This window comes from Phaethon aethereus (assembly GCF_964289735.1).
Source record: "Phaethon aethereus genome assembly, chromosome: 14".
In the NCBI taxonomy this organism is placed as follows: domain Eukaryota; kingdom Metazoa; phylum Chordata; class Aves; order Phaethontiformes; family Phaethontidae; genus Phaethon; species Phaethon aethereus.
The window spans coordinates 2,477,840-2,505,118 of NC_138590.1; the positions used below are offsets into that span (position 1 = coordinate 2,477,840).

At 39.2% G+C, this 27,279-nt stretch overlaps 1 protein-coding gene across 5 annotated transcripts in view; it reads left to right on the forward strand.

Annotated features, from left to right (window-relative positions):
- The window catches only part of FBXW11 (F-box and WD repeat domain containing 11), a gene marked incomplete at its 5' end in the record, with an annotated part of 71,296 nt that overhangs the window by 2,532 nt on the left and 41,485 nt on the right, over positions 1-27,279 (forward strand). For 3 of the 5 annotated variants that reach the window (XM_082006095.1, XM_082006096.1, XM_082006097.1), the window contains one exon: positions 14,600-14,701. The exons of the other annotated variants lie outside the window; for them this stretch is intronic. In XM_082006095.1, the coding sequence (XP_081862221.1) occupies positions 14,600-14,701 (102 nt within the window). The remainder of the gene's footprint in view (positions 1-14,599; positions 14,702-27,279) is intronic. 5 annotated transcript variants of the gene reach the window in all.

A 27,279-nucleotide genomic window follows, 5' to 3' on the forward strand; every position in this document is an offset into this window, starting at 1 on the left:
GACAACTTTCATTTGCCGTATGAAGGTTTAGCGAGTGTTCTGAAGTCGCTGTATCTCTTTGGACATCTTAAGGCTTTGCATGTCTAGTTCTAGTTTTGTAAATCATGTCATCTAGCCATTTTAATGGCGATGAGCAATTGATTTAGTGATGACATTTCAGGGCTTTCATTTGCAGATGGTATCTACCTCTACAGGCAAGATACCCGTTGCCCATAGAAGTGATTGCAGAAGGCACGAGACCTCAAAGTTTAACTTGTGTTGACTGCGGGAGGTCCATATTTAGGTTAACAGCCTATCTGACGGGGCTGTTTTTAGCGGATACCTTCGTACTTAGGCCATCTCAGTTAAATACTTTGCGTGAGTGGGCAAACTACTAGCAAATGAGTAGCAAGGAAGTAATCCAGAACAGATGGAGGGCTAGCCAAAATGATTGAAAGGGCTCTTTCTTTCCCTGGTTTTGATTTTCTCTGTGAAATTAGATAACTGTAACCTTTTTGCTCTTTAAAAGAACCGAATATTTTTCTTTCTTGAGCTGAAGTACCAACAACAATGCTTTGTGAAAGAGGGGGTTTTTACCTACACGTTCTGAATAGTGTATAAAATCTGTATTGTTCAGTCGCATCAAACCTGTTATATGCATTTGCCTTCAATACCTGCTAAAAGTCTCATGTTTTTCATTTTCTCAGGAAGCTTCACTGAAGCATACTTTTGTTTTGCCGGCACACTTTCAAAGTAGGGGTTCATTAGCTCCTTAGTTTGTATTAAAGTGGTTGTAAAAGAATACCTAAATATGGCAAATATTTTTTTTTTATACAGGTTAAAAAGTTATGCATTTGTGAGGTGAACTGCATGCAGCATAAGATGTGGATAGTGTGTATATATATATAAAAAAAAAAGAATGTATTACTCCCAGGCTCTTGTACCCACCAGACACCTGTGGGACACGGTTACTGAAGCAGGAAGCCAACTGTGTGTAAATTCTCACACTTACTGAGCTTATTATCACCTGTCTTTCCCCTGTGTCCTTGACACACATGCTGCTTCCCAAACACAGATCCCCCTGCTGCAGAGTTGGCAGTTTAAATTCAATATAACACTGCTCCGTGGTAGTAGCGTGACAGGGTTATGGAAAGACCAGGCCTAGGAATAAAACTGACAAGCACTTGTTTACACTGTATCATCATTTGTATCTTAAAGTTGTGTATATGGAAAATATTCTTCCTAATATACTACCTTCACTGTCTAGAATGTCTCTGTCTCTCATAAAAGTGTCCAGTGTTTAAGTGACTCTGTAAATAATAAGTGAAGAACTATAATTGAATATCTTGCCAAAAGTCTCTCAGTTTCTCCTGGCAGAACTTTGATGTAAGCTGAAGGTCTTCAAATTCAAAAGGTAACAATCTCAGAATAAAGTATTTCACATAGGCATGCCTTGCCAGCAGCAACTTCTTCTGAAAATCATGCCAGCAGTACCTGAAGTTCTTGGGTTACTGCAACTGGAGATGACTGTGCCCCCAAACTATTTAAAGCTTTACAGTGCAAAATAAATCTTAGCATTCTGTTTGGAAACTGAAATACAGCTCCTGTATGTATCTCGGTAGGGCTGTAACGTTCTGGATTTTTCTTCCCCATCTCAATCATTGCAAGCCAAGCAGGCAGTTACTTTTTTTTGTGATCCCCCTCTCTCCCTCCACGTTCTTAGAGGAATTCTTCAAAGAGTTTACTTTTGTAACGATAGAGATACAGATGGACTAGGCAACGATCATCTTTGCATCTGAAACAAAGGAGGTACTGTTCTAGCTAAAATGTGACTGGTTCTTAATCAAAGGCTGGAAGTAGATGGAGAGTTAGGCAAGACGTTTGTAAACCTCTGTGTAAAGTAGTTGTGCTTTCTTCAGTAGGATAACTATCAGTTTGCTCTGTGTTTTTTTAATCTTCAGTAGCTAAATTAGCAGAGTTGAGAGCTGCATGTCAGACATTCAAGCGTGCAGTCGATGGCGTGCTGGACGGCTTCGTACATGGAGGGGAAAGGAGATGGCTAGAGCAGATATCTGAAGAGGTGGTGGTGAAGGTGGCTGTTAGGAAGGCACGGATGAGCCTTTGGGGCAGGGAATGTAAGATCTGCGCTGCTGCACAGGCTATCAGAGTGACAGTCACATTTCAGAGAGTGCCTGTAAGAGGAAGGATACAAATATAAAGAGAATAGATTGCTGTGACTTTGGCAGCGGTGCAGAAAATGGGAAGGAAGAGCTTAAGAAAATGAATTAGAGCAAGGCGACTGCATTTAGAGCCAGCAGAGTGATGGTGAGATGAGGGAAGTGGGCAAAGAAGTGTGGAAAGCTGGATCTTTTGGGAAGGGTTAGATGAAACAATAAACTGATTGGGGAAATGGGGTGGTGAAGGGAAGAAGGAGAACACAAAGATGCAGAAGAGAGGGTATAAAGAAAATGTTATCTGTAGTTTGTGATCATTATAGCTGCATCCATCAGTTTATACAGGTGAAGGAAAACTGCAGATGCTCCATTTGTAGGGAAAAATCTGAAACTAAATTGCTTTTAGTTCTTAATAGAAGGAGGTTACAGTTTCTTGGGGAGACTAAATGCCGGTGTTTCACAAAGGCTTTTTAAACCTCCTTTGAGATTCAGAGAGGTTTTTTGCCTCACAATGCAGTTACATTTTCTAACGCTACTAAATTTTCCAACCTTTGCAACAATGCTGAGCAAGTAACATGCAGCAGAGAGAGTTCCCTTGCTGCCTGAAACACGTGTGTAGCTTCCTGTGCGTGTGAGCACCGCCAGATAGTTTTCAGGGCAATGCATTGCCTGTGAGCTCTGGCTTGGGACCGGGAGGTCCTGAATTGTGCTCGTAAATCCAGTGTCCAGGTGTCACCGTGGAATGAGATCACATCTCCGCAGCCATGCTGATATGCACGCCAGCTGCCCTCTCTGAAGTGCTATTGGGTTGCTCCTTTAAAAAAGTTGTAAAGCACATGTATGCCATTTCTGCATTTCAGACTGTGCTGACTGTGTCCCTTAGGCAGAGTTGTTGAACGTTGCTAAAGATTTGGGTCACCGATGAGCATTGCAAGCAGCATCTCAGGAAAACAAACTGCCTTGTTACAAGCTGTACCCTTAGAGAGACTTGGGAATGTTCTTTGAAGGATGGATGTACCTTTTCATTTCATGTGTGTTTTCCAAAACACCTTTTCTGCTTGTTAAATCAGCTTGATATATGTCTTTTGATGCGTTATGTTTTATTGCTGTGGAGTTTAGAGGTCACTGTTGCTTTGGCATTTTCTGTTTCATCTTCCTGTGCTGCTTTGAGTGCTTGTGCAGCAGCGTGCAAAGCGAGATTGCTGATGGGTTTAAAATGAAATGGATGTTGCAGCAAACGTGCCAATGCAAGAAGAATGATGTGCGGGGAGGATAAGAGACCATGGTTGCAAGAGGCCTGCTCTGTGACAAGTAATTTTTTTTTGTTGTTGCAAGGGAGAAAATAAATTGAAGGGAAATGAGAATATTTACAGAATTGTTTAAACTAATGCTGATTAATAACAATACTTACGTTCCAGCTTTTTTCTCTGGCGATGTCATCTTTATACTAATGCCACTGTTTGTGTTGTTATATAATCTGATTTCTCAGTTTGATTTTCATGGTATTGATAGTACTTCATTATTCACAGAAAATCCACTTTTTCTGGAAAATCCCTTCCTTCCCCAGTTTATTGGTGTATTATGAACTCAGCGGTGCAACGTCTGACAGCCTACTCCATTTTCCTGTACTGCTTCCACACATTTCCCAAAATGAGTAATGCATGAACGAGACGAGATAACGCAAAAAATAACACAATACCATTTGTATTTTATCAACAAAAAAGCGCTGACTCTTGTAGGAAACTTAATTTGCTTCTCTCACAGGCTAAATTAACAATGGGAGCGTTTGAGGGCGTGTTGTTTCTTCATTGCTTTGTTAATCCAGGTCCCCTCAGGACTTGCATCCTTGTACTCCTACCTAAGGAAATTAACGTTTTTATTGGGGATCAAAGAGTAGTTCAGCTTCCCAGGCTCATTTTTTGTATGAATACAGCCAGAAATTTGTGAGATGTAGGTGCTTACTTGCTACGAATAGGGACTGACGTGCTTTCTGTGTAAATGGGTAAAAAAAGTTTTTCAGGTTAACTTTTAGCTGTGGCAGTGCTACAAAATTTGGTTCAAAATTGGTTTGTTCGCTGACGTGGAGGAGAAACACAACTATATATGCAGTGTCATGAGCTGCGGGACCGTGTTCTGAGTTTAATACTGTTGAGGAGTTTTTTACTACGGAGTTTTGGTACAAAAGAAGTTGAGACAACTTGCATTGTTTGCCTTATTGTGAGATGTATGTTTGTATGTCAGGATGCCGCACAAGATGGTACCTCGTTCGAATCTTCTATCCTTTTCAGTCATGCCTATTTAAAGATTTCAGAGAAAAATGCACAGCTTTTTCAAAATCTATACTCAGGATCTGTTTGCAAAATTTGAGTTAGAATTACAGCTTGTATTTGATAGAGAATCTTTTAGGCAATTCTACTTGGGCAGCAAAGGACTAGCCAGGGAAACTTGATATTCAGGCCATCTCTAGCACTCCAGTGCTTCTCGAGACAAAAATCAGACCTGTGCTGTAACACTTGCAGATACTTTTAAGGAATGCCTTCATGGTGAAGTGTTTCTCCTTCCAACACCCTGCTGGCTCTGTTGTGACTTAGCAAATGAGTACATTTATATAATTTTGATAGCTGGCTTCTTACTGAGCTATATTGTACTCTTAAAATTGTGAGTCATATGCCTTGACATCACTTTACTTGGCAGCCTTAAAAATCCTGGATTGGACACGGTATCAGGCTTACAGTGCTGCTTTGTCCTTGAAATGTCGCCATATAGTTGACTGTTGCTTTACCAGTGGTAGAAAAGCAGAAAATCGCCCCACGATGAAGACGTTCCTTTCTTTGTGTGGCTCTGGGCAGTCAGGGACGTGACTGTCCTCATCGATGCAGTTTCTTGGCACAGCTGTGAACAGTGGCAGTTTCTCCCACCCTTCTCCAAGCTGCTGGCGCTTTGAGATGTGGGGCACAATTGTGGGAGGCTGAAGAACGCTTGGTTCAATCCTCCAGAGGGGTTGGAGAGCAGAGAAAAGGGTGACAGGCAGCGGTGGCTTAATCTTCTGTGGATGTTGCAGCAGTATGTTCTAGAAAATGTCGCTGTTGCTTCTGGCTGCTGTTAGGGGAAATTTTGTAGGCTATATCTGCAACTTTTTGAAGATCTGACTGGAAGTTGCACAGTCTGGTCTGTCTAGAATACACTTTCCGTTACACGCAGAGTACGGGCTTTCTGCAGGTTCCATCTTCTCTTAGGCTTTATTGTTAAAGCTGCTCTGAATTGGTCACTTCACACTCTCAGCATACTTTTGAAAGTACTGGATGAAGGCCTTTTATCATCTAGCTCAGTAAGAGGTGACTTTTTCTTGTCTCAGGAATACCATGCCTTGGCTTACTCTCTTCTAGTTCTAGATTGTTTTCCAGCTACTGAAAATTTACTGAATTCAGTGCTGTCATTCAGATCATTAAGTGTCTTGAAGACTCTGTCTTTGTGCTGCAGATATGTAAGGCAAGTCAGATCATTTTGAGTCTGGAAATAGGGAAATAATCATTTCAATAAAATGCTTTAGAGCATGCGTATGGCAGTTAGGAGAACTGTATTGGACTGTTTTGAAAACCGGTGTATTATTGTTCTGGCAGTTCATGGAGCAGGCTTGTGAGGTGTAAGCTGGCGGTTGAAGCAGTTGTTTTGTTATTTGCATTGTAGTTTCTTCTCATCTTTCTTAATCTTTGCAAAGTGAGCTGCGGCCCCAAAACGTTTGTCGCGTGTCGGGCGATTCAGGGCAGGGGAAAGAGCAATTTCTTGTCCGTAAATCCGTTTCTTTGTCTTAGATCCACCAATCCGATGACCCCACTAACGTAGTCATTGCCGGACTGGTAAGGTGCCTAGGCTGCCTTGTCTCTCTAACAGCATTAGGAGTACGTAATTGGGATTTCGTACACGAAAGAAGTAGATACACCAAGCTGAAGATGATTGGCTGCTCTCTTTTAACAGACAAGTCTGAGAAGGAAAACCCATTCGAATCCCCTTTCATTCTGGATTGGTGGATCTGAAGCCCAGAAACAAAGTTTCAGGTAAGAAGTCACCCTGTACTATATCTTGCTGCTTCTGCTTAGTTGAGTTTGTCCGCAAATCCAGTACCTTGCTTGAACTGCTTAATGTCCCTGAAGTGTTAGAACACACCAAGTTAGCTGCTGAGCTTAGAGTAAGAAAGGGCATATTCAGTAAGTGCACGTGCAGTTTATTAGGAAATTGCAGATCTGTGAAAAACAGACCTGGGAACGTAAGGTAGACTTGCCTTCTGCGGAGCTGGAAAGCAGTATCTACAGGTACAGGGGCACTAAGCAAATTGCTTACAAATCCTGCTTCTGAAAGGAGAAAGCAGCCTTACCAGTGACTTCATTGAACTTCTCAGTCGGGCTCAGGAAAGTAACAGCTATCTGCTCTGATTTCTAGCTGTGTCCTCTGATGTGGTCATCAGAAGTTTAGAGAACTCGTCTGGTTGGTTGTAGTACAAATTCCAGTAGCTTTATCCTGCTGCAGTGCCATTTGAAGTTATGGTGTGGGCAGCACTTGGAGTCAGCCTTTTAAATCCTTCATGAGACCTCCTGGTAAAGTTCTGTTCAAGTTGTGTTCAAAACATAGCTGGGCCAGTTGTAAGGCCGGGTTTTCAAGAGGACCTTTAAAGTTACAGCGTGTTTACCTCAGAGCAGGGCAGTATGGTTGTATTTTGAGTCACATTCATCGGAGATTTTGAGCTGACTGTAAAAGCCTACAAGATGTTATCTTAAAGACAAGCTTGGAAGGTATTTGTGTGCGTTAGGAAGGAAAGCCGGATCCCCGGCTGATAGGAAGATAAAGTTACACGAGTTAAATATCTGGTGTGAACAGGAGACCTGCACCTCTCCTAATGCCCAGCTTTATTGTCAGTGCTTTAATGAACTTGGCAACTTATTTCTAAAGTTAGTACGAAGCAGTATGCCTCAATTCCTTGTGATATTAATAGCGATAACACCAAGCCGCTTGAGTGTTCTCTTTTGTAGACTGCTATTAAAGTGAATGTTAAGGCCTCAATATTTAATCTACTGTAGAAGAAATTCTTGTAGGTGCTATTGATCTCGTGTATTGTTTTAGCTCTGCGTTTGTTTTGCTGGTGTGGTATTTTGTGCAAAAATTATACTTGAATTTAATACATATATAATGAATTATTTGTGCACAGGGTACTGTTGTTTCCTGGTTTGATTTTTTTTTTTGAATACTCGAATTTTATTTGGTTAGGGTGGAGAAATCGTGGGCATGCTTTTTTAATATAATTATTTGTAAAAAATCTGAGGGAAAATCTAAGGGAAACACTCATTAACCTTAGTCTGACTCATTTCTTGCAGTCTCATCTAATATGAGGTGGAATTTGTCCCACACTCTGGTCAGACTCACCTTGGAGTTAACACCGCACAATAACATCTTCCTGTGTAATATTTGCTGCTCAGGGTGTGCCTTTTTCTAAAATGAGAGAATGGGGAGGCAGAAGTGAACTTGGCATCTTTAATGATGAAAACTGAAAAGAGGAAATCATTTAAAATACACTGAGAGGGGGTGGAAAGAGGAAGCATGAATGTGTCCTCCTGCTGATGAAAAGATCCCCAATGTTATGATATTTAATATTGCTTTACCTTTTGAAACATGAAACAGTCCTATGGAAGGCAGTAGTAAAGCTAAGTTGAACTTGAGTTGCAAGTATATGCAGTTTGGAGGCTTACTTCTTGGACAGGTTTGGAATCTTAACGTTTCAAAAAGTGAAATGTAATCTATCAAATGTAAGCTGTCACAGACTATGTGAATATTCCTCTGCAGCATTTGATGTACAAACACTGAATGTGAAGCTAGCATTTTATTATGTGCTGAGCCCAGACTTCATATGTGTTTAAAGTCATCAAGTTTAAGTGCACGCTGCCTTGTCTGTACTAGATTTTCAGATGGGCTTAATACTATTTTTAGATTGTGTTAGGCCTCGTTCTTAAAAACTTAATATAGAAAAGAATCTAAGACATCTTTTAGCATCTTAGACAAGTTTCAGCCACATTTTTCTACGCGCTTAATTTATTCACGCAAAGTTTCTCCTATTTCAGTTGTCAGTGTTAGGTGTCTTTTCAGTGTTTCTCTCTTTTCCCCTCAGTTATGGTTTACTGAGAGCAGGTGTGCTGCTGTCTAGATGTCTCTAACACCTCTGTTCCTGCTGCATAAGAGCATGGGAAAGCCACTTTTCTTTTGAAATGGCCTTTTTTTATGTAGCATAGGATATGTTAATGTAGAAAGGAATATCACACTGCTGGAGTTTTGAAACTGTGGTAGTTGGGATGTGAATATATGAAGGAAGCAAGGTTTAATCTAAATACTGTGTATTTTGGAAAATTTAGATTATTTTGGTTAACCTTTAGAGTGACTTACATAAATGTATTAGGATTTTCTTCCTAGCCTTTTGTATCTTCCTGAAAATGAGCTACTGCATCTCATGAGTCTTATCCTGATAAATAAATTATAATGGAGTACGGTTGTTATATGCAAAGAAAGCATTTAATCTTTTCTCCACTGAATCCATATTCCTTTTGTAGCATTCATTTTGTTGTAGCGAACGCATACTTTGATCTTCAGGAGCAGAGTGGGACTGCGTTATCGATCACCCTCCCGTGAATTCATTATCCTATCTAGAAGAACGGTGTGGTAATGAGGATAAGTTATCTGATAAATTATTTTCCCTTTGTCTTGCTTTAAATTTCCTGATACCTCACTTAGTATTTTTGCCAAAATGCAAGAAGCTCACGTGCAAATCTTGAATGGCTATTGGAAAGTTGTAACATTGAGCGATTTTTATTTTGAATGGACGTCATTTAGCTAAATAGATTTTTCTAATGGAAGTGTGACTCAGCTATTGGTTACCTATTGTTTTTTAGAATGATCTGATAGCAATAAAGTAATAATTAAAAACATTTCACAAGTTAAAATGAATCTGCTACTCTGTGGATATTTATTTTTGAGAAACTCACGTTTGCATTTGTAGTTCACTGAAGGACAGAAATGCAAGCGCAAATCACATCTAAGACAACTTTTGTGACCTGAGAATGTAGGCGTTCTTAAATTGAGGCAGAACACTGGAATGCATATGTAAAAGTCAGTGGGTTTTGGAAATCTGTTTTATGAATGGCCGCTCAAACAGCCTTCCAAATCAGACACTCAAGACTGGATGTGAGACTGCATTTTGGACATGGAAAAGGTAGTGATGTGGTGGCACCGATTCCAGAAAAACTTGTATGGAGCATGTGAATACACTGCATCTCTCAAGGGACAACTTGGTTTTGAAATGAGAACAGGAAGAGTACAAAGTTCTACTATTGGTTTGATGTGAACTGTTTCTTTTTTTTGAAGTACCTCAGCAAAGATACTGAATGTTGCACCAGAATGTGCAGCGTAGTGAATGTGTTGCCGTGCCAAGCCAGGCTGTCGCTTGTGGAACACACCTATTTGTGTTACATGCATGCCCCCACACTTTATTCCTATTAAGTATTCACACTTTAGAGTATGCTTTGACGTCTTTCAATTTTCCACCACTTGGAAAGATTCAGATACTTGTTCTGATATGTAGTTGGTTCAACACTGTTCTGCTTGTCACTACTTTGAATAAATCACTTCAGGTAAAAACACCAGGTAAGATCTGGATGATATCCCGGCTAACAAAAGGGGATGGAGTTTGAGTAGTTGGCAACTATCCCCTGCTGAGTGTAAAATAATACTGAAGGCCTTTGAACAGTGTTCCTGCTTTATATTTTTTTATGTCTTACTGTGGTTAATGCTGACTTTTGAGAAACTAAGATCTGAGCTTGATATTAAATTTGACTTGTGAGCATATAGCTTTCATAAATAGTCATAACTGCCCTTAAGTCTAAGTTTGCTTTTCAGAATACTCCTTTTTGCAGCATTAAATCTGAGCTACTGGGGAATGTGTCTGTCATTCCCAGCCATAGAGAGGGTTTTAAGTAACAGCAGTTACCCCATGAATTTATCAATATGAAGTGTTAATGGAAATAAAGAAGTATCAGTTCTGTTGGTCCAGGCCTAAATCAAAGTAAACTAAACAGTGAATTACCAAGGTTGAATAGCGTGCAAGTTTCTTATAGCTAAAAACCTGACAAGAATTCAGAATGAAGGTTGAAGTTTTTTGGTTGTACCTTTTTGGCCAATCCGAAACTGTATTCATAGCCCTGTGGGACATCCAGAACATGAAGTAACCTTACTGAGGAGCTGGTCTGTTGTTGCAAGGAAGTTGGGAAAAGCATTTCAGACTTCAGAATTGTAAACTTGAATGATTTGTTAGGTTTATATGTTCAATTTAATTTTGTAATAAACTGCATCAGAAAAAAGTTGTTGCAGGAAGAGTGGATTAATATAATTAGTTATGCTTCTTGAAAAAATGGAGTAAATTAGAGCTGTCATTTGTTTTACTGTATTTTTCTTTGAAATTCCAAGATGCCTCCCCTTGCCAGTCTTTTTTTGGACTCTGTCTAGAAACTGATTTTCAAAAGCAAGGATATTTTTGCCTTAAGAGCAGAATTTCCCAAACTGTACATATACCAATAAATTTTGATTCCTTAAATTGTCTTGTATAAATAAAATAAATGCGGTCATTCCAATTTCCAAGGTCATAATTTTAATACTTTATAAAACTCCCAGCAATAAGGCTTGGTTATGCAAGTATTAATTACGACATTGCAATATTTCTGTCCCTGGGTATCAAAGGTGTATTAGTTCCATCAGGAACAAAGGCCATAGTCCGTATTCATTTCTTGAGCAATTTAGTGGGCTTTATAGGGTAAATGAGTGATTTTTTTTTTTTTTTTTAAAGGAAAGAATAAGAAAGTATGAGGATTTCTGTGTGATACAACTCTTAATTTCAGATGCACTGAAATGAAACATTTCTGGACATTTTACAGTGCTTTAACAAAATAGCAGTGCTGTACACCTATGAGATGTCCAAAGTGAATGAAAACTTTGGATTGTTCAGGAGCTGATAGGTATTTTTCTTCCTTTTTTTGGTACCTCTATCCTAAAGTTATCACCCACAAAGTTGATTCATTTGAAGAACACTGCTGTGTGCTTTACGATTAATATGGACGTTCTTAGCATCAAAAGACGTTGAAGCATATGCTTTTTTTACTGATACTACTGAGAATTTATAGTTTTGAATGTAAATGCAAGCATTTGCATACGTTTCTTAAATTTGACAAATAGATTTAAGATTAAAACCTAAGTCTTGAAATGTAGTTCGTGAGGCAGGACCACCAAAGCAGTCCTTTGTGTATAGAATTAAAATCAATCATACAATAATAAAATTAATCTATTGATCGTTCCGAACTTAAGGCATTTTAAAAGATCAGAATGAGGGTTTCTCTATTTGTCTTTATTTTTTCAGCATCACTCAGTCCTTGCCCTGAAGCTGTAAAGCCCCTCTTTCATCTGCTTGCTCCTCCCCTGCAAGTAGTTCAGATGAACACACAGCTCTCTTAATGTGAGTCGATTAAAACTCTGTATTGCAAACTAGTTTGGTCCTTAAAATTTGAGTTTTGATTGGCCTTAACCTGTATGGTTCTGTTGTCTGCCGGTGGGACTGACACTGGTTATATGTGCATTTAATATTATGCCCATCAGGAAAGGGGAAAGTGACACTGTCCAAACTTCATGAAATAGTGCTGTATCTCCCTGGGATCCTGATGAAAGGCAGGTGGAAAGTGAAGGCATAAGTTCAGGCTTTTGCTATGCAAAAATTAAATCTTGCATACACTATTGTGCTTTTACGTATGACAGTTCCTATGCAAGCAGGGTCAAGAAATAACATGTCAGCGAAGCACACAAATATTTGCACATTCCTGTTTAGTGTGAAGTAGAACGCAATATTTAATTTGTAGTATTGTGCAATATCATTGCTACGGCTAAGTGTCCGGTGATTTTTATAAATCCTTTTATTCAGGGTTTTGTAATACTGTGGAAAGGTTTTTGTGTGGCTTAAACTTGGCATGGAAATGGCCTCTGTGTTCAATGTATTTTGAACTAAATTAAAATCTTTTTCTCAAGTTACCCACAGTTCTCTGAAGTTCTTAAAATTCAGCTTATTTTTACCTAGAGTAGTTCCTAAAAGAAAACACAGCCTAATAACCTCAGCCAGTGATTTTTAGCTTATAGTTTGCGGGCTCTTGTAAGGCAGATTAATTATACAGATTATATGCACAGTTTTGTACATCTTGCCTGAAAGTTTGAGAGAAGTTTTTTGTGTTTCTTGATCAATGACTCAGTGATGTGAGCAGAATTAAAATTTTTACAGGGCCTATATGTTTAAAAATGCAAAAACTTATTTGGGCTTTAATAAATATCTGCAGCGATTCCCCAAATTTCAATGGTTCAGTGTTGTGGAAACACCATTCAGGTATTGTGCCAAGTAAGATTAAATAATGAAACAGATTAGAAAGGAAGTTTCTTGAATTATATATGCTTGTTTTGAAGTAGAACTGTAAATGGCCTATATAAGATCCTGCATCTTCAATATCATGATCAGTGGGTTTGAACAGTATATCCTATCTTTAAAAATACAGAAATTTTCTTTTTTTGGTGTCTCGTTGAAATTAAGGCAGTTTCCCTAATGTCACTGGTCGATTTATTTTAGAACACTTCTGGGAACTAAACTTCAAGTGTTTCTGTGAGGTCATGTTGAAGTCAATTATTGCAAAGTAATTATAGATATATGGGATTAGTTACTTGATAGCTAAATGAAAAAATCACACTTTTCTAAACTTTAAATAAGAAACTTTTAATAATACAAAACTGTGATTTATTTTGATATTGAAGGAAGAATAATACCATGTAGCATGGATGTGTTTATTTTTATGTCGGTACATAAGGTATATATACCCACTCAGCACATGATGAGTGCATTGTACAGAGCATCCATATGGAATTGCAGCCTTCCTGCTGGAGAAGAGGAGAGAGAATCCCAGTGTGGTTTGGTGCTGCTAGGGTCACTCTTCTCCTGCTTTTGCTTTAATTTCTCTCCTTAGCATGGAGATGAAAATATTAGGCTTTCTTTTGTCATATTCCTGAGGTATGAAACAAAAAAAACCCCACCCCTGTTTTTAACCTCTTCATTGCTCTGGGCTCCCTCTTTCCCCTCCTTACTGGCACAAACTGCTTTTCCTGAGTCTTCCCCTCTGGTTATTCCACTTTCAACTTCCATCTATGTGGGATTTTCCTTTTAAAGATTTGATGTTTGTTATAACTAAATTGGAAGCCTGTGTGAAAAAAATACTGAAAGCTAAGTCTGTGCCAAATTTTAGAGCTGGGTTTGTGCAGTGCTTGATAGCGAGGAGTTGAATCCTTTTCCCTAACTTTATCTGATGATTCTGTAGTGTATGTACTATTCTATCCTTAAAAGGAACTGTAAAATAATCTCATTGAGCTATAAAAGGTTTGGGGAGTCTGTCTGCATCAAATTTCTTCAGCTTCAGAAAAGAAACAAAAAGGATTTCCAAACTTTCCCTCACTTCTCGTGTCAGCAATGTGGAGTCTGGTAGTTAAGCTTGGGTTTTTTTTCTGGCTTTGGCAGTATGAGTAGTAAATGTAGTTAGGGTATAATTTGGCTTTAGGGCACCCTCAACTGATAATACAAACTTTTTTCCCCAATAACCCATTTAATCAGGATACCATGCATCTTGACTAAGCAGAACTTGGTCTTGCAATTTGAACTTAGCTAGGTGTTGTTCCTCTCTAAAAATAGTTATATTTTTTGGTTGTCGGCGTTCCAGTACATAGACTGTAACCTCAGAAGTTAATGTCTGCTTTGCTGTTGGAATAAATAGGCAGCAATTGTTTGAGAAAGTTGAGACAGTGCAGGGTGCCAAACCTTAATTACCAGAGCTCCTCCAGGTTGTATTCTGAAGACTTGCCACCCTAATGAAAAGCTCCTGCACTTCTGTTCCCCAAGGGTGACTGCAAAGGTAAAAACCTCGCAAGCAATTACGGCCAGGCCAGTTTGCTGAGTAAGGCATCTTCCCCCGTCGCAGCAGAACGCCTGTTGTCGGTAGCAATGTGTGGCTGCATCGCTGAACGGATGGACCCAGACTGTAACAACTCTGGTGCTGCTGGTAGTAAGTTATAATGTTCAGCTGGGCACTAGAGACAAGCAGTTGCAAATGAGGGGGGGAAAAAAAAAGAATCAGCTCGTTATCCTTGATAGGACAGAGGGATGGCTTAGTTTTGGAAAAGGATCTTCAGTGGTTATTTTACCCTTGGCCGCTAACCTTGTGCTTAATGTAGAAATAACATAGATCTAAGTACCCACGTTAACATACTAATGAGTTGCCTGCCTTGAGTGATTTGTTGTGGCATCTAACTGCTTCTTCTCTTCCTTCCTTTTTGTCACCCTGCAGTGTTCTGTGCCAAGGTCTTTGTGGCTAGGCTGCTCCAACCTGGTAGAGAGCATGTGCGCACTGAGATGCCTGCAGAGCATGCCCAGTGTCAGATGTCTCCAGGTGCCTTTCTTCTTTCTTGTTGTAAATGTTATGCCTATGCTGTTGAACATTTGTTAAACTCTCAGGACTCTGTTTAATCAAATTAAGTCTGCTAAATGTTTTTTGTGCATCCTTTTCTGAAATCTCCTACTTAACTGCATTGTAGGAGTGAATCTTAAGAGGGCTTTCTGTACTGTAGGCTCTTGCGGGGGGTGGTGAGCTTTTGTGTTTTATTGCCTGTTTACTGAAGTTGTGATATAAGTAGCATAGTTGTGCATGTTGCCTGCTATGTTTTGCTTTCTCATTTAATTTAAAAAATAACATAATGAGCTTTGCCATTTCTCTTAAATTGCAATGAACTGACTAGCCTGTATATTTGTGTGATTTAATTTAGAAAGGATAAGCTTTTTATTTTCTACTAAGCGTGATCCTGGTTATACAGCCTTACAATACAGGTGTTGCGCATGTTTGAATGCAGAATAGTTAGCACGGAGTCCTGGAGCTCTTTGGGTTACTCTGTTAACTTAGCTTCTTAACTTTTTAAAAGTGAAGAACGAGGGATGAGGGGCTTACTCTGCATAGAAGACTACTAAATATCAAGTTCTCTCTTGCTTTTCTTCTAGTAAGCTGTTGAAGCTGAGCCTGCGTAATTTATAGATGGGGGAGTTACTGCTGTTTCTTCACTGGTTTGGGAGGGTTTTCACTAAACCATAAAAAGGGAGATTTTGATGCCAGTTAACAATTTTGAACTCCCAGGATATTTACTTTGGAAAGAAAACGCAGAACATGTGTAGTAACTATGTGGCATTTCCTAAAATGTTTCCGAATGTAACATTTTTAGTGGAACATAACTATTATTTAATATTAGTATCTTTATAAGATAACAGTGTTATTTAGTGGTTTGGTCTTTCATGTGTACAAAACAAATACTTAAATTGCTTTTGTGAATGAAAACTTAAACAAATTGAGTTTTGTTTGCAGTTGGTCCATTTCAGTTCAGACACTGGATAACTTGAATGTCTTGCCTTAGAGTAACCATTTATTTCAAAACCTTTCTTCTTGCCTGCAAAATGTGGCCACTTGAGTTCCAGCAAATTTGAGTTTCATAATTTAAAATTTCTCAAAATTTCTGTTAAAATACGAACCTGGTTTTCTCTTTGAATGCTTTGTTTCCAATTTTGAAATACTATTCAAAGGGGGGAAGAAACCCCATGACCAAGATAAACGTGTAGATGGATAATACAATTTTATAGAAATTGGCACTACCTCATGGCCAAATAATGTTAATAGCAGATACTTATACTTGTGAAAGGGCAAAGTCACAGAGGTTTGGTGTCTGTCTTGGGAATATTTACAAGCTAGTTCTAACAGGAGATCTTCCTGCTCTCTTTCCATGATCCTCAGCATTCACCCCCTCACTGGAAAAGTAAAATACAACTTTTTTCAGTGGGAATTCTGAATTATTTTTTTTTTCTTCCCGGACCTAACATGTCACTGGCCAAAGAGCATCTCAGAATTTTTCAGCAAGCCATCATGGTTGTTTCCAAGAAGGATAGTGATCTTGGAAGTAGGTTGGATGGAGTCTGGTGGGGTGGGACAGTAATGGTTTCAAAGCCTGTTAATGAACCCTTGGGAGGGATGTGAGCAGTGCGCTTGAAACAACTGCTGCTTTGCTGTCATGAGGCTGTTTTTCGGTGCAGACCTCGGGTTGCCGTCCTACACCTTCAGGCTTAATTTTTTTTACCTGACTTTTGAATTTGTGACACCTGACTATCTGCATTTAACAGTTTGAGAACTATTTCAGGGTAGGAGCAGTTTTGCTTTTAATAACTATCTTTTAAATGGTAGGTGTAGATCTTGTTTTCATGGACTACAAACCTTGGGGAGGGCTAGCTGCCGGACCCACACACAGTGACTTTCAAAAAGCCTTGTCAGGGTCTCTAATGAGCTCAGGTTCCCTGCTGCAGGCGAGGCGTGCATCTCTGCGAATAGCCCGATTTGGGAATTGCAAGGACTCCTTAATGATGAATCTGAGAACTTTGACTGCCCCAAATTTCTTATAAATCAGTCCTTTGGAAATTTCTCCTCAGTTAGCAGATCATGGCAAATGAACTTTTTTTTTTGCCAACTGGCCCTTTTATTAAAACAACATTGCAGACAAAAATCTATATATTCAATTGAAATAATAGTAAACCTATTTATTATGAACACTTTTTTTCTTTCTGTTACAATACCTATTAGTAGGTATATAGTAGTTCACTATAAATTGAACAGGTGAAAGCTCAGACCAGGCTGGGTGGTAGATTAATCGATGCAGAATACATTATATTACAAACTTCTGTTGATAATATCGATTGCAGGATAAAATACAAACCAGTTTGTTCATGAACATCCTGCTTTATACACAAAATGTTTGGAAACCTGTTAACATGCAGATGTGGTGTCATATGTAATTAAAAACCATAGCTAATGCAGCTGTTATGTCAGGGCATGTCACTTTGAAAAATTTCTCAAACCTGTATTGTTTTCAGGGATCGCCACAGACCTGCCAGCTTTTGTGAAAACCACATTTGAAGTACCAGTTAATTTGTGTAGGCTTTTTGCTCCATGTGCCTGTAGGAATTTAACAATCCCAAAACATTTTTGACTACGTAATAGTAACAGCTAACAGGGTTAACAAATTTTAGTAATAAAGTACATCACTGCAAGGAGAATGGCGGTGTTCAAGCTGGTGGGATTGCTTTGAAGCGGTCCTTGTGCATCCAGCCTGTTGAACTTCAGGAGTTACCAGAGGAGGGATTTCACCAGGGTGTTTGGTCCTTCTGTGTGTTGCAGGGCTTGTGCTTTTCTGCTGGCTGCACCCCGCGATGGGTTGTTTAGAGAATAAGAGGGCTAACTGTCCTGCGCAGATACCTGTGGGGCATGCTCCTTGGCAAGGTGTAGAGAGAGCTTTGGTTTAAATTTTGATCCAAAATAAAAGCTTTTTTTTTAAAGTGTGATTTTTGTAGAACTGCAACCAGGAGTAAGAGGTTTTGAATCTTTTAGAAGCATCTGTGAAAGAGAATTAAAAAAAAAAAAATTCTCCTTTCAGGCATGTGACTCAGTGACACCCAAAGGGGAACTTGGAAGTGAAAGTGGCACTAGCTGCTTTTTCCCCATTTTTTTAATTTTTGGTACCATGAGTTGCCCTTCATTGTTTCCTGAGCTATAAGCCTGCATGTAAAAACAGATAGGGTATCTATACCAGGAGATCTTTGTTCAGTAGCACACATTCAATTAGCGTAATGATGATTAATAGGAAATTTAAGAAGGGAAATATAGAAGCCCTTTGGTGATTCACAGAAGCTATCTGGGAGTTTTATCTGTTGTCTGTGTGTCTTGTATGTGTAGACTAATTAGTGAATGGACCAGAAATGGGAGTGAGGAAAAACCTAGTCTTAAATCTGGAGCCTTGTAGAATTTCTTCTGGAAGCTCTTATTCAGTCTTAGTGCTTTTTCAAACATTTAGGCTTCAAGAGTAATCTACCATCAGACTAAAAGAAGAAAGCAGAGGTTAGGTTTACTCTTGCCTTTCCATAATGACAGCAATCATAAAACCTAACTAAGTTCTTCTAAAATCAAGCTGTAACATCGAAGCAAATATCCTCTGATGCCAGTGGATTGGAGGTAGTGTTCCAGTTCTCCACAATTAGTTTGGTTTTATATTCTGTGCTTTTTCTCATGCAATAAAAATACCTTCATAGTTCCTGTAGTTTACTGGAGAAATATTTACTTTCTGTGAGCTGTCAGCGAATGGAGAAGAGAGAGATATAATTTATTAAAAAATACTTATTCCTATTTGTGGTACTTGAAGTTTGCTCTCATCTATTCTGATTTTCAGCATAATTAATATTATTTGGAGATCAAGTCCTTGACACTTATTACCACTTGTTATTGTTGTATTGAAAAACATATATTAAATGCCAGTTCATAATACTTGAAACTACTATAGAATCTGAGGCCTTATTTTTAACTACTTAATTATCTTTAATAATGTTTTTGTAGCTTACTATTATGAACACACTTGGATTCAAATAGCTACTGTTTTCATCCTCTTTGATACGGATTTGACTGCAAGATTAAAAGCATGCTGGTCTCTTATTTACGTGTTTAGAGAAACTGGTTCTATTACCAGTTGTGTAATGCAACCAGTATGGATACATCACCTTCCATAGCTTCATCCTCATGAAGCATTGCAGTGGTTTTGAACATATTTTGTCACCTTGCTTTGGGAAATAGCTCCAACAGTGCTGTCAGGCAAAGAGAAGTGTCCAGTGTTTGTAGTTCTGTAAGTAAACATCTCCAGTGTGAATTGAAGACTAATCATTAAGCAACAGAAGATAAGTACTCAAACGTTGCTTTGAATTATTGCGTAATATAGGATGTGATGAAAGAATGCTTGGGGAATAAATTATTAGATAAATGTAATTAATCTAGTAACCAAATACTGCTCAACCAGCTCTTTCTTCCTTGTATTGAGTTATACTTTTCCTTGACTTTTTTTTGAGATCTTTGTATCTCTCTTCTAAAAACTTGGCTTATTTAGACTCACCTCCCCAACATGTTGGATTTCCATTATTGTCCTTACGATTTTCAGCTTTAATTGTATGCAGTGTCCTGCTCTTCCTTTTGTGTTCACACGTGGGGTAGGTAGCTTGGAAGCTTGAACAGAGCACTGATCCACTACAGGAACAATAAACTTCTCACTTCCAGAGCTTCCAGTGTGAGAAGTCCACTTGTTCCTCCAGAGGCCAGATCTTTACAATTCACGTAGTGGCCTTCTCAGACATGGAACTACTCTGACTCCTTCCAGCCCGTTCACGCAGTGATCCTTAGGCTTGCGATAGTGCGCTTCACTTTACTTGTCCTTTATCCTTGACTTCTGCACAATGGGATGTCCAGCTCTATAGGTTTTCCTTGATCTGCATTTTCATTCTTACACCACGTGTCCCGGTGATGGACAAGCTGTGGGAAGGTGACATTGACTTAGTTCTTGCCAGTGTTATTCCTGCTTATAGATTAAGACAGGAGTGTATTGATTTACACTCCATAACTGGAAGCTGTCTTCACAAAAATGTGGTCTTAAAAGCCTTTTGAATTGGCCCATTCATAATTTATTACTGTTTAGAACTCACAATTTGCTGGTGGCAAGTAGAGTTCTGGAGCATCAGGGTTTCAATATTTATTCCTTACAATAGTGTTCCCTGCAAAGGAAATTATTTGTTAGCAATAAGGAATCTCAGTGCTATTACAGCTGAGCTGAGGCATAAAGAAGGAAGTTTATATTTATTGATAAGATATAATTTAGCATTAACTTGCTTAAGCTTCTGTTTGTTACTCTTTACTAATTTTGAGCTTCTACTGGTTGATGTTTCTATTCAGATACCGGAAGGAAGTACAACAATGGAAACTATAGTTGAAAAAAATTGTATTTGAAAGCTAAGAATTATGAATTTACTGACGTGAGAACTTCATCATCCTTTTTTCACAGTACAAATTCAGACACAGACATGATGCCATAGTCTTAAAATGACAATGAGTGCAGTAGATGCATTCTGCTAAAACCTTTTCCTACGGTGCATGAAATCACAAATCGGAAAATGATGAATAGCCTGTCCCTGTGTTGTCTGCATCCTTTTGAAAGTGTTGTTCTTCTATGCAGCTGTTAAAATGAGTTGTCATAAGACACAGAAGCAGCAAAGCAAGTTATCTTAGGTTTGAAGTAATTTACAAATACTTCTTTGACATGTTTTCTGGTATTTTAACTCAAAACAGTGGGACTGTTACCATTTCTTTTTGGAAACAGTCCAACAGGTCCATTAAAAAGAAGTGCATCTCTGATTCTTTTTCTTTAAAGAAACAGAATGTTCTCTCCAATATCTGAAATATTTCTGCTTGTCCCTCTATTTTAAGCAGGCTTCTTTCTGAGACAGAAAGCTTTAAAGCTAAGCATAGTATTGTAGAAGCAATTAAAGATATTCGTGCAGTAGGCCTGTTGCCATTTTGTGCAGTGAGATGGCGTGAATTACCCAGTTTGTAGATCTGATGTAAAAATTTTCCTCTGTTAATCAGTAGCAGTGCTTCCCAGTATTGTCGTTTCTTCTGGCTGAAGCTGGAGTCTCCTCTCAAAATTAATAGCAGTTTAGATTTTGTTTTTAGCAGTTTCTCATAATACCTTTTTTTAATTAGTTCTTGGTATGTATGCGTGTGCCAACTGAGGACTGATGTGGCAGCTCAATTTGGTGTTAGCTGCATATATCACAAGTGTTTTGCGAAGGGTAACGTCCTGGTGGTCTCCGCCAAACCACAGTCCTGTATCCCAGTGTATTTTTTGTAGCGGAGTGCCCAAAACTGGGGCCAGTACTCCGGATGCAGTCTCACGAGTGCCAGGGATGGCTCTGGCTGCAATGTCTTATGGTGACAACAGCTTGTTGTGGTGCTTCCTGGTGGTGTGGCCATGGTTTATTGCTAGGTCTAGACACTCATAAGTAAATGTAAAGTGCAGGGACTGTTTTTTTTTTCCTAAGCATGATTTATTATCTGAAGGAAAGTGTTATGATAAGTGCTTTTTTCAGTCATGCTTTGTGTATCTGAGCACTTTCAGTTTTATTACTTTAATTATTAACTAAGCCTGTTCTTTCTTAGGGGCAAGGAGAGAGACCTTTTCTTTATTGGGTCAATTCATATTGTTCATTTTTAAATAGAAGAGAGTGGTTACTTACTGGATTACTTTAAACTTCAGCCAGTGAGCTAGTATTCAGCTACGAACCAGAGCTCTTCCTCTTCAGTTTCCTCAGCTGAGGAGCAGAAGCGTGTTCCCTGATGTCAGAAGACTAGCGAATGGAGTAAATATCTGTAAGTTTTGGTTCCTGATTTTTTCCCCAGACACGACGTACATCAGCCACTTGTAGCTGACTATGGCTTCTGCCGAACGGGTCTGGCTGTATTCCTTCTGGTCTGTGGTAAGCGTGCAGCAAATGGCGACGGCGGGCTGGGAGGCGAAAGGCAGGCTGCGAAACCGCTTTGCAGGTTGGGGTCATCTGCAGCAGCTTCTCCGGGGTGGGGCTGTTGAGTGCTGCCAACCACTAACCTTTCTGCTTGTGGGTAAAGGATTTGGCTGGTATAAACAACTTAATACATACGAGTGCTTTTTTTGGACTTTGTTGTTTTCAGCAGTTTTTAGAGAGCGCTAAGGATCACACACTTCATCCGCAAGCTGTGAGCTTGCTTGAGCAGAAGAGCGAAGCCTTTCAGGAGCCTTGTTCTCTTTCTGAACAGCTTTTCAAGTTATTTTACCTGTGGCTGTTAGTTGGTGGGCAGTTCACCTTTGTCTTTTCTTCGGAAGTTGCTCGTATTCAAAAGTTAGTAATTCATCTCTATCATAAAGATTATTGATAAGAAGGAAGTGGTGATATGACTCCCTTTTGAGATATTTCACTAAGCTGCTCTCTGCTGCAGAAGGGACTTCCCAAACGTAGAAGAAGTAACATGAGTTTAGAGATCTGGTCCTTATTCCTTTGGATCGCTTGCTAGCCTGCCTTTTGCTAATGCTTCTCTTGTGTGCCATTTAGAGATTGCGATCTATCATCTGTCAGACTGGGAAGGGTATATCCCTAAGGAGGCAAGTACTTTTTTTGGTGATGGATTCATGTATCAACTCAAGATACTAGATTTGCCTCAGTAAATTCAGAGCCGTTGTTTATAGCTGCAACAGACGAGCATCACTTAAAATACAAACTCTTCTTCCTCAGCAAATCTAACACAATCACACTAAGCTCAATATATTTTACAAGTAGTGGGCAGGAGCTGTTATTCCCGATACCTCTTACAATGCATCGGTGGAAGACTCTGTCTTTGAGTGGAGAGATGTTGTTAGCCAAACTTTCGTGTTTGTGCTTTCTCAACCTCCTTTGAAAGAGAGGATTCTTTTGCTGTCTGATCTTGTCATGCTGCAAAGAAATTTGCTAGTTCATGCACTTTGCTCTCTGCCCGCCTTCTAGCAGTGCCAAGCTTATGCTGGGAGGGAACGAAACCTTTCTTAGGAGAGGATTAGGAAATACAAGGCAGTCTACTCCAGGTATATCTCCTGTAGTCCTCTTCCTTGCAGGTGTTTGGTCTGTTTCCCGTGGGAGAACATTAAAGGAAACAGAAAAACATAATGAAGTATTTCCCACTAAGGTTGAAATGACATTTGTGCAGTGTCTTCACACAGCGCTGGCACGCTTCTTGTAAGAAACATCGCCGGCAGGAGGATCACATCCCTTCCTTGCGGGGAATTACGCAGCTGTCTGGATACCAGTGTTCGTAATGATTTTGCTGATACTAATAGTTCCACTCTCAGTCATCATCGTAAGGACATTTATTCTTTCAGTGTTGAAAAGTTCCTGGGGTGCTTAGCAAGCAGGCTGTTCCTAGATTTCCCTGTGCCTCCTTCATTTTCATCCAATGAGTTGTTCTGTAGGTCTTCAAGGCTGTGGCATATGAGAGTCTTCACATAGGTGGTTTGGTTTTTGTGAGCCTTCGGAATGGTGATAGAATCCAAATGAATCAAAGGAGGTGGCGGACGACTATTTACAAATCCAAGAGCAGGACTGAGCAAACTTTCCCAATAGCCATCAGTTAAGTATGGAAGAAGTGGTACAGCAGAGAAAGAAGGAACTATAACCAAAACCTTTTGCTACTTTGCGTAAGATTTCTATGGCAAAATAGTCATGTTTGCAAAGCCCTGCTACCCAGAGGCATTACTTTGTGGCATAGGATGGTCTCCCAGTGCTTTGGACAAGTGGATTTCACAGATACTTCAGAAGTTTGAGTTGACTTTGTTGCCCTAGAGAAATAATATAGGTCACCTTCATCCCTACCTTTCCACTTAAGTACTGAATTCGGTTCAGAGGCATTGCACTGGTGTTTTTAGAAACTCTCAGCTGTTGAAGCTGAACTTTCTGCTTTTTAATTCTTACATGTTTTTTGCATTCCTTAAGTTCACACTCAATTTTCATGCAATTAAGCCAGGCTTTAGGGATGATCCAAATTACACTAACCTGTTTGGGTTTTTTTTGCATCTGTTCTACATTTTCATATTATTTTTTAATAAGTAAACTGCTAAATATTTACTTAAAGTGTATGAGTGCTTGGCGTGTTTGCTTCAGCTGTTTTTCCTTGCATATTGTAACTGATAAACGGTGAACGTCATTGTATGAAGTGGATTAGGACTTAGAATTTAAATTTGATAGAAAAGAAAAAAAATCTAAATGAAATTTTAAAAAATTACTAATGAGTGAAAGTGGACTTCAAAGTTCTCTCTATGAGTTACTCAGTAGCTAATAATTAAATGCCCTACTTGAAAAATGACTTAAGGATCAAGTGAAGATATCTTTAAAGTTGTATATATGATTGCAGACTTTGAATGCACACTTGAACTTTGAAAATCATAGTACTTTTGTCTGCTTTTGAAGATACTTGAACTAGAGAGTTTATTCAAGGCATATAATACCAAAAAAATATTTACTGTAATGTTACAGGAATCCAAGTGCAATTCTGCACACTTAAGCTCAGGTTGTTAAGAGCAAAGTAATCTGAACGGCTCAAGCTTATATGTAAATATGTGTTTTGGGAAAAATGGTAAGAATTAGGCTAAATGCCTTTGAATTCAGTACCTGAATAGTAAAAATGCAGGATGCCTGCTGCCAAGTGATTGTCATCATTCTACTGTAGAGACTTTTATATTGTCCTGCAGTATCTATTAAACTCTTTTTGAGCCCTGCTAACTTCAAAGTTACCCTTCAGTGCAGTTTGTCGGAAGCAAAAGCTCTTTCAGATTCCAGATGAGGCCACAGAAGCCCTCGCTGGCATGTTGTAAAATGCTATCCTTTCGTTCAGAATGAAAAGAAGCATGCAGCAGTTTTCCTACTGAAGTGACATCAAACCCAACTGTCTTCAGAAAGCGAGGAGATGGTTGCTGGCACGCTGCGGTGGTCACGGCTTTGGTTACGAGGCTTCGTTGCACAGTATGTTGGTTTCAGCTGTCCCCTGCCTTTTCGATCTGCTGCCCCGTGCAACAGCTTTACCAATTTTCATTTACGCCACTACGAGACGGTGTGCTGTAACGTAAAATCACTCGCTGACGTGCTACTGATGAAAAATAATCTTCTAAAAAGAGGAACTTGAGACGTTGGGCAACTGTTTCTCCTGTTCTCAAATCCTTTTCTGTAGAGTCTTACAATGATGTGGATTGTTTTGTATTAATCAACTGTATCTTGAAGTTGTAGGGGGAAAAGTGGTGCTGGCCTTACAGGTCAAGAGCATTGAGACAGCCATTATATAAATCATGTGAAATCTAAATTATGCAATTGCACATTCCTTTTAATGCCTAGATAAAATCAACACTCGAATGCAGAGTGTCTGGCTAGCCCCGGGCAAGGCTGAGTAGTTATTTGAAAAAATGATTTGGTTTTTTTTTTTTTTTACATCTTCTATTACTGAAGGTTTCTTTAGCTGAAGTTAGTCTGCAGCCTTTTTTTGAGACAAGGTTTTCTCCAAGTTTTTGGTCGCTTGGATATCAGTAATCACAAAAACACACTGAAACTGTGTATAAGCAAGAGATTGGGTTTGAGACAATTAATGAGCGATTAGGATTTCCTGAGTAGTTATGATGGATTGATACAGTTTCATGAGTTGCTAAATCTGGAATACGCTGGCATACGTCTGTGGAGGAAAAAACTGAACAGCGTGGGATTCTTTCTTGGAGTAGCTGACTGGCTTTAGGCTTTAGTTTTCTTGAATGTTTCATTGTGGTGGCTGCTTTTTCTATATTTCTTTGTGTGCAAATACCTTCTGTTTTGCAAAAGCCAAATAACTGAGGATTACTGCAATTTTATTATTTTGGGCTCCTCAGTGTTTTTTAGTGACCTTTTTAGAACTTTTATAGAAAAAGTTTGTGTAGAAACATCTTCAAAATCTGGTTAAAGTTTTGCTGATCATTGGGGAAGAGCAAAAACCAAAGAATGAGAATAAATTCTCATGCAATTCTGGTGGCCAGGGAAAGCAAGATGGAGTGTAGAGGAAGAAGTGCCAGAATCTGGTCTGAGAAAAATTAGAGAAAATACATAGGCACGCTTGGAGCAAGGTATTGAATGTTTAATTGAAGCTTATAGCTTCTTTTGGTTGTCCGGTCCTAGTGTGTTAGTATTTAATGCCAGTGAATTTGTGGCTGTGGGCTTGTAGTTGTTTGGAGTTGCTTATTTTTAAATTATTCTTCAGTTATGTGTGCTTTGCTATGTAGTATTTGTGTTTGTTGCTCAGCCACGTTTCTCCAGCTGGAAGTACGTGTCTGCTGCTCCTCTTCCTTCTCTTCCATTTTACTGTTTTGCTTGAGGGTTAAATGGCTGCAGATCTTTTCTAGGTCTTAGGGGGAGAAAAAGGTAATAAGCACCAGTGCATGTGTTAAGTGATAGTGAATATGAGGGGAAAAATTGATCAGGCTTTGAAAAAATGGCTGTGATGTGGATCTTAACTGGCTGCAGGGTCTGTAATTCCAACGCACATCAGTGTCCCATCCTTCATACAGCTATTTAGACACCTTCGTGTTGAGGGTTGTGCCTGTCTTCTGGCCGGCACGTTGAGGTAACTAAATTTGGACAGAGCTGATTTCACGTGGAACCAGCAGCAGAGATTTGAACCTAAATTCCCTCTGGGAATCTAGGAATAACCCTTGAAGTATTTTAACTTTGCACCAGGCAGCCAAGTTGCAAATGTACTTAATCTTAACATAGGCTAATTTATTTTTGATGAATCTGAAGTCATATAATTACTAGCTTAGCCTGAAATTTGCTTCTGAGATGTTACTTGTCCTACCTTTAATCTGAAATACTGTTAACGGGCTTATTAATTGTGTAGGGGAGAGTCGTGTGCTTTCTGCCTTGTTTGCCCATGAACATAAAGCAGAGAAAAATGTACAACTTGCAGCTTTCGTATGCAGTGTTGTACAGTGTGAAGTGTAATTTGAATTTTGCCTCGCACCTGACTCGGGGCGTTCGCACAGCGCAGACACTTTTGGGTTCAAGAACTCCATTGAGCTACTTTGCTTTAGGAGGTGCAAGCAAGCGGTTCAGGGCTCTGGAACAGGAGCGCTAATGTAGAAATAGGGTGTTGTAGGGATGCATCAGTTAGCTCTGACATGGCTTGGTTGCCTATGGAGTCCTTGAAGTCAGCTGCTGTTTGTGTGCTTAAATGCCTGTTAAAGTGGTTCTGATGGATGTACTCATTTGAGCAGTCAGCAGCGAAATGCAACTTTCGAAATAGTTTTTCCTTTTACAAGTCTTATGAATGGACAGATGAGTGATCTGAAGAGGGTTTTTATGCATCTGCTGTGGAAGGAAGAAAAGTTACTATAATCTTGAGCCAGTATTTTCCCCTCAAGTTTTCATTTCTGATGTTTTTTTTATACAGGAAATAAAAGCTGAAGGGGCTCTTTACTAGGTATTGAGACAGTTTCTAAAGCAGTAAACACTACTTAATGTTTCCATTATACAAAAAAAAAAAGCTTGACATATCTAATCCTC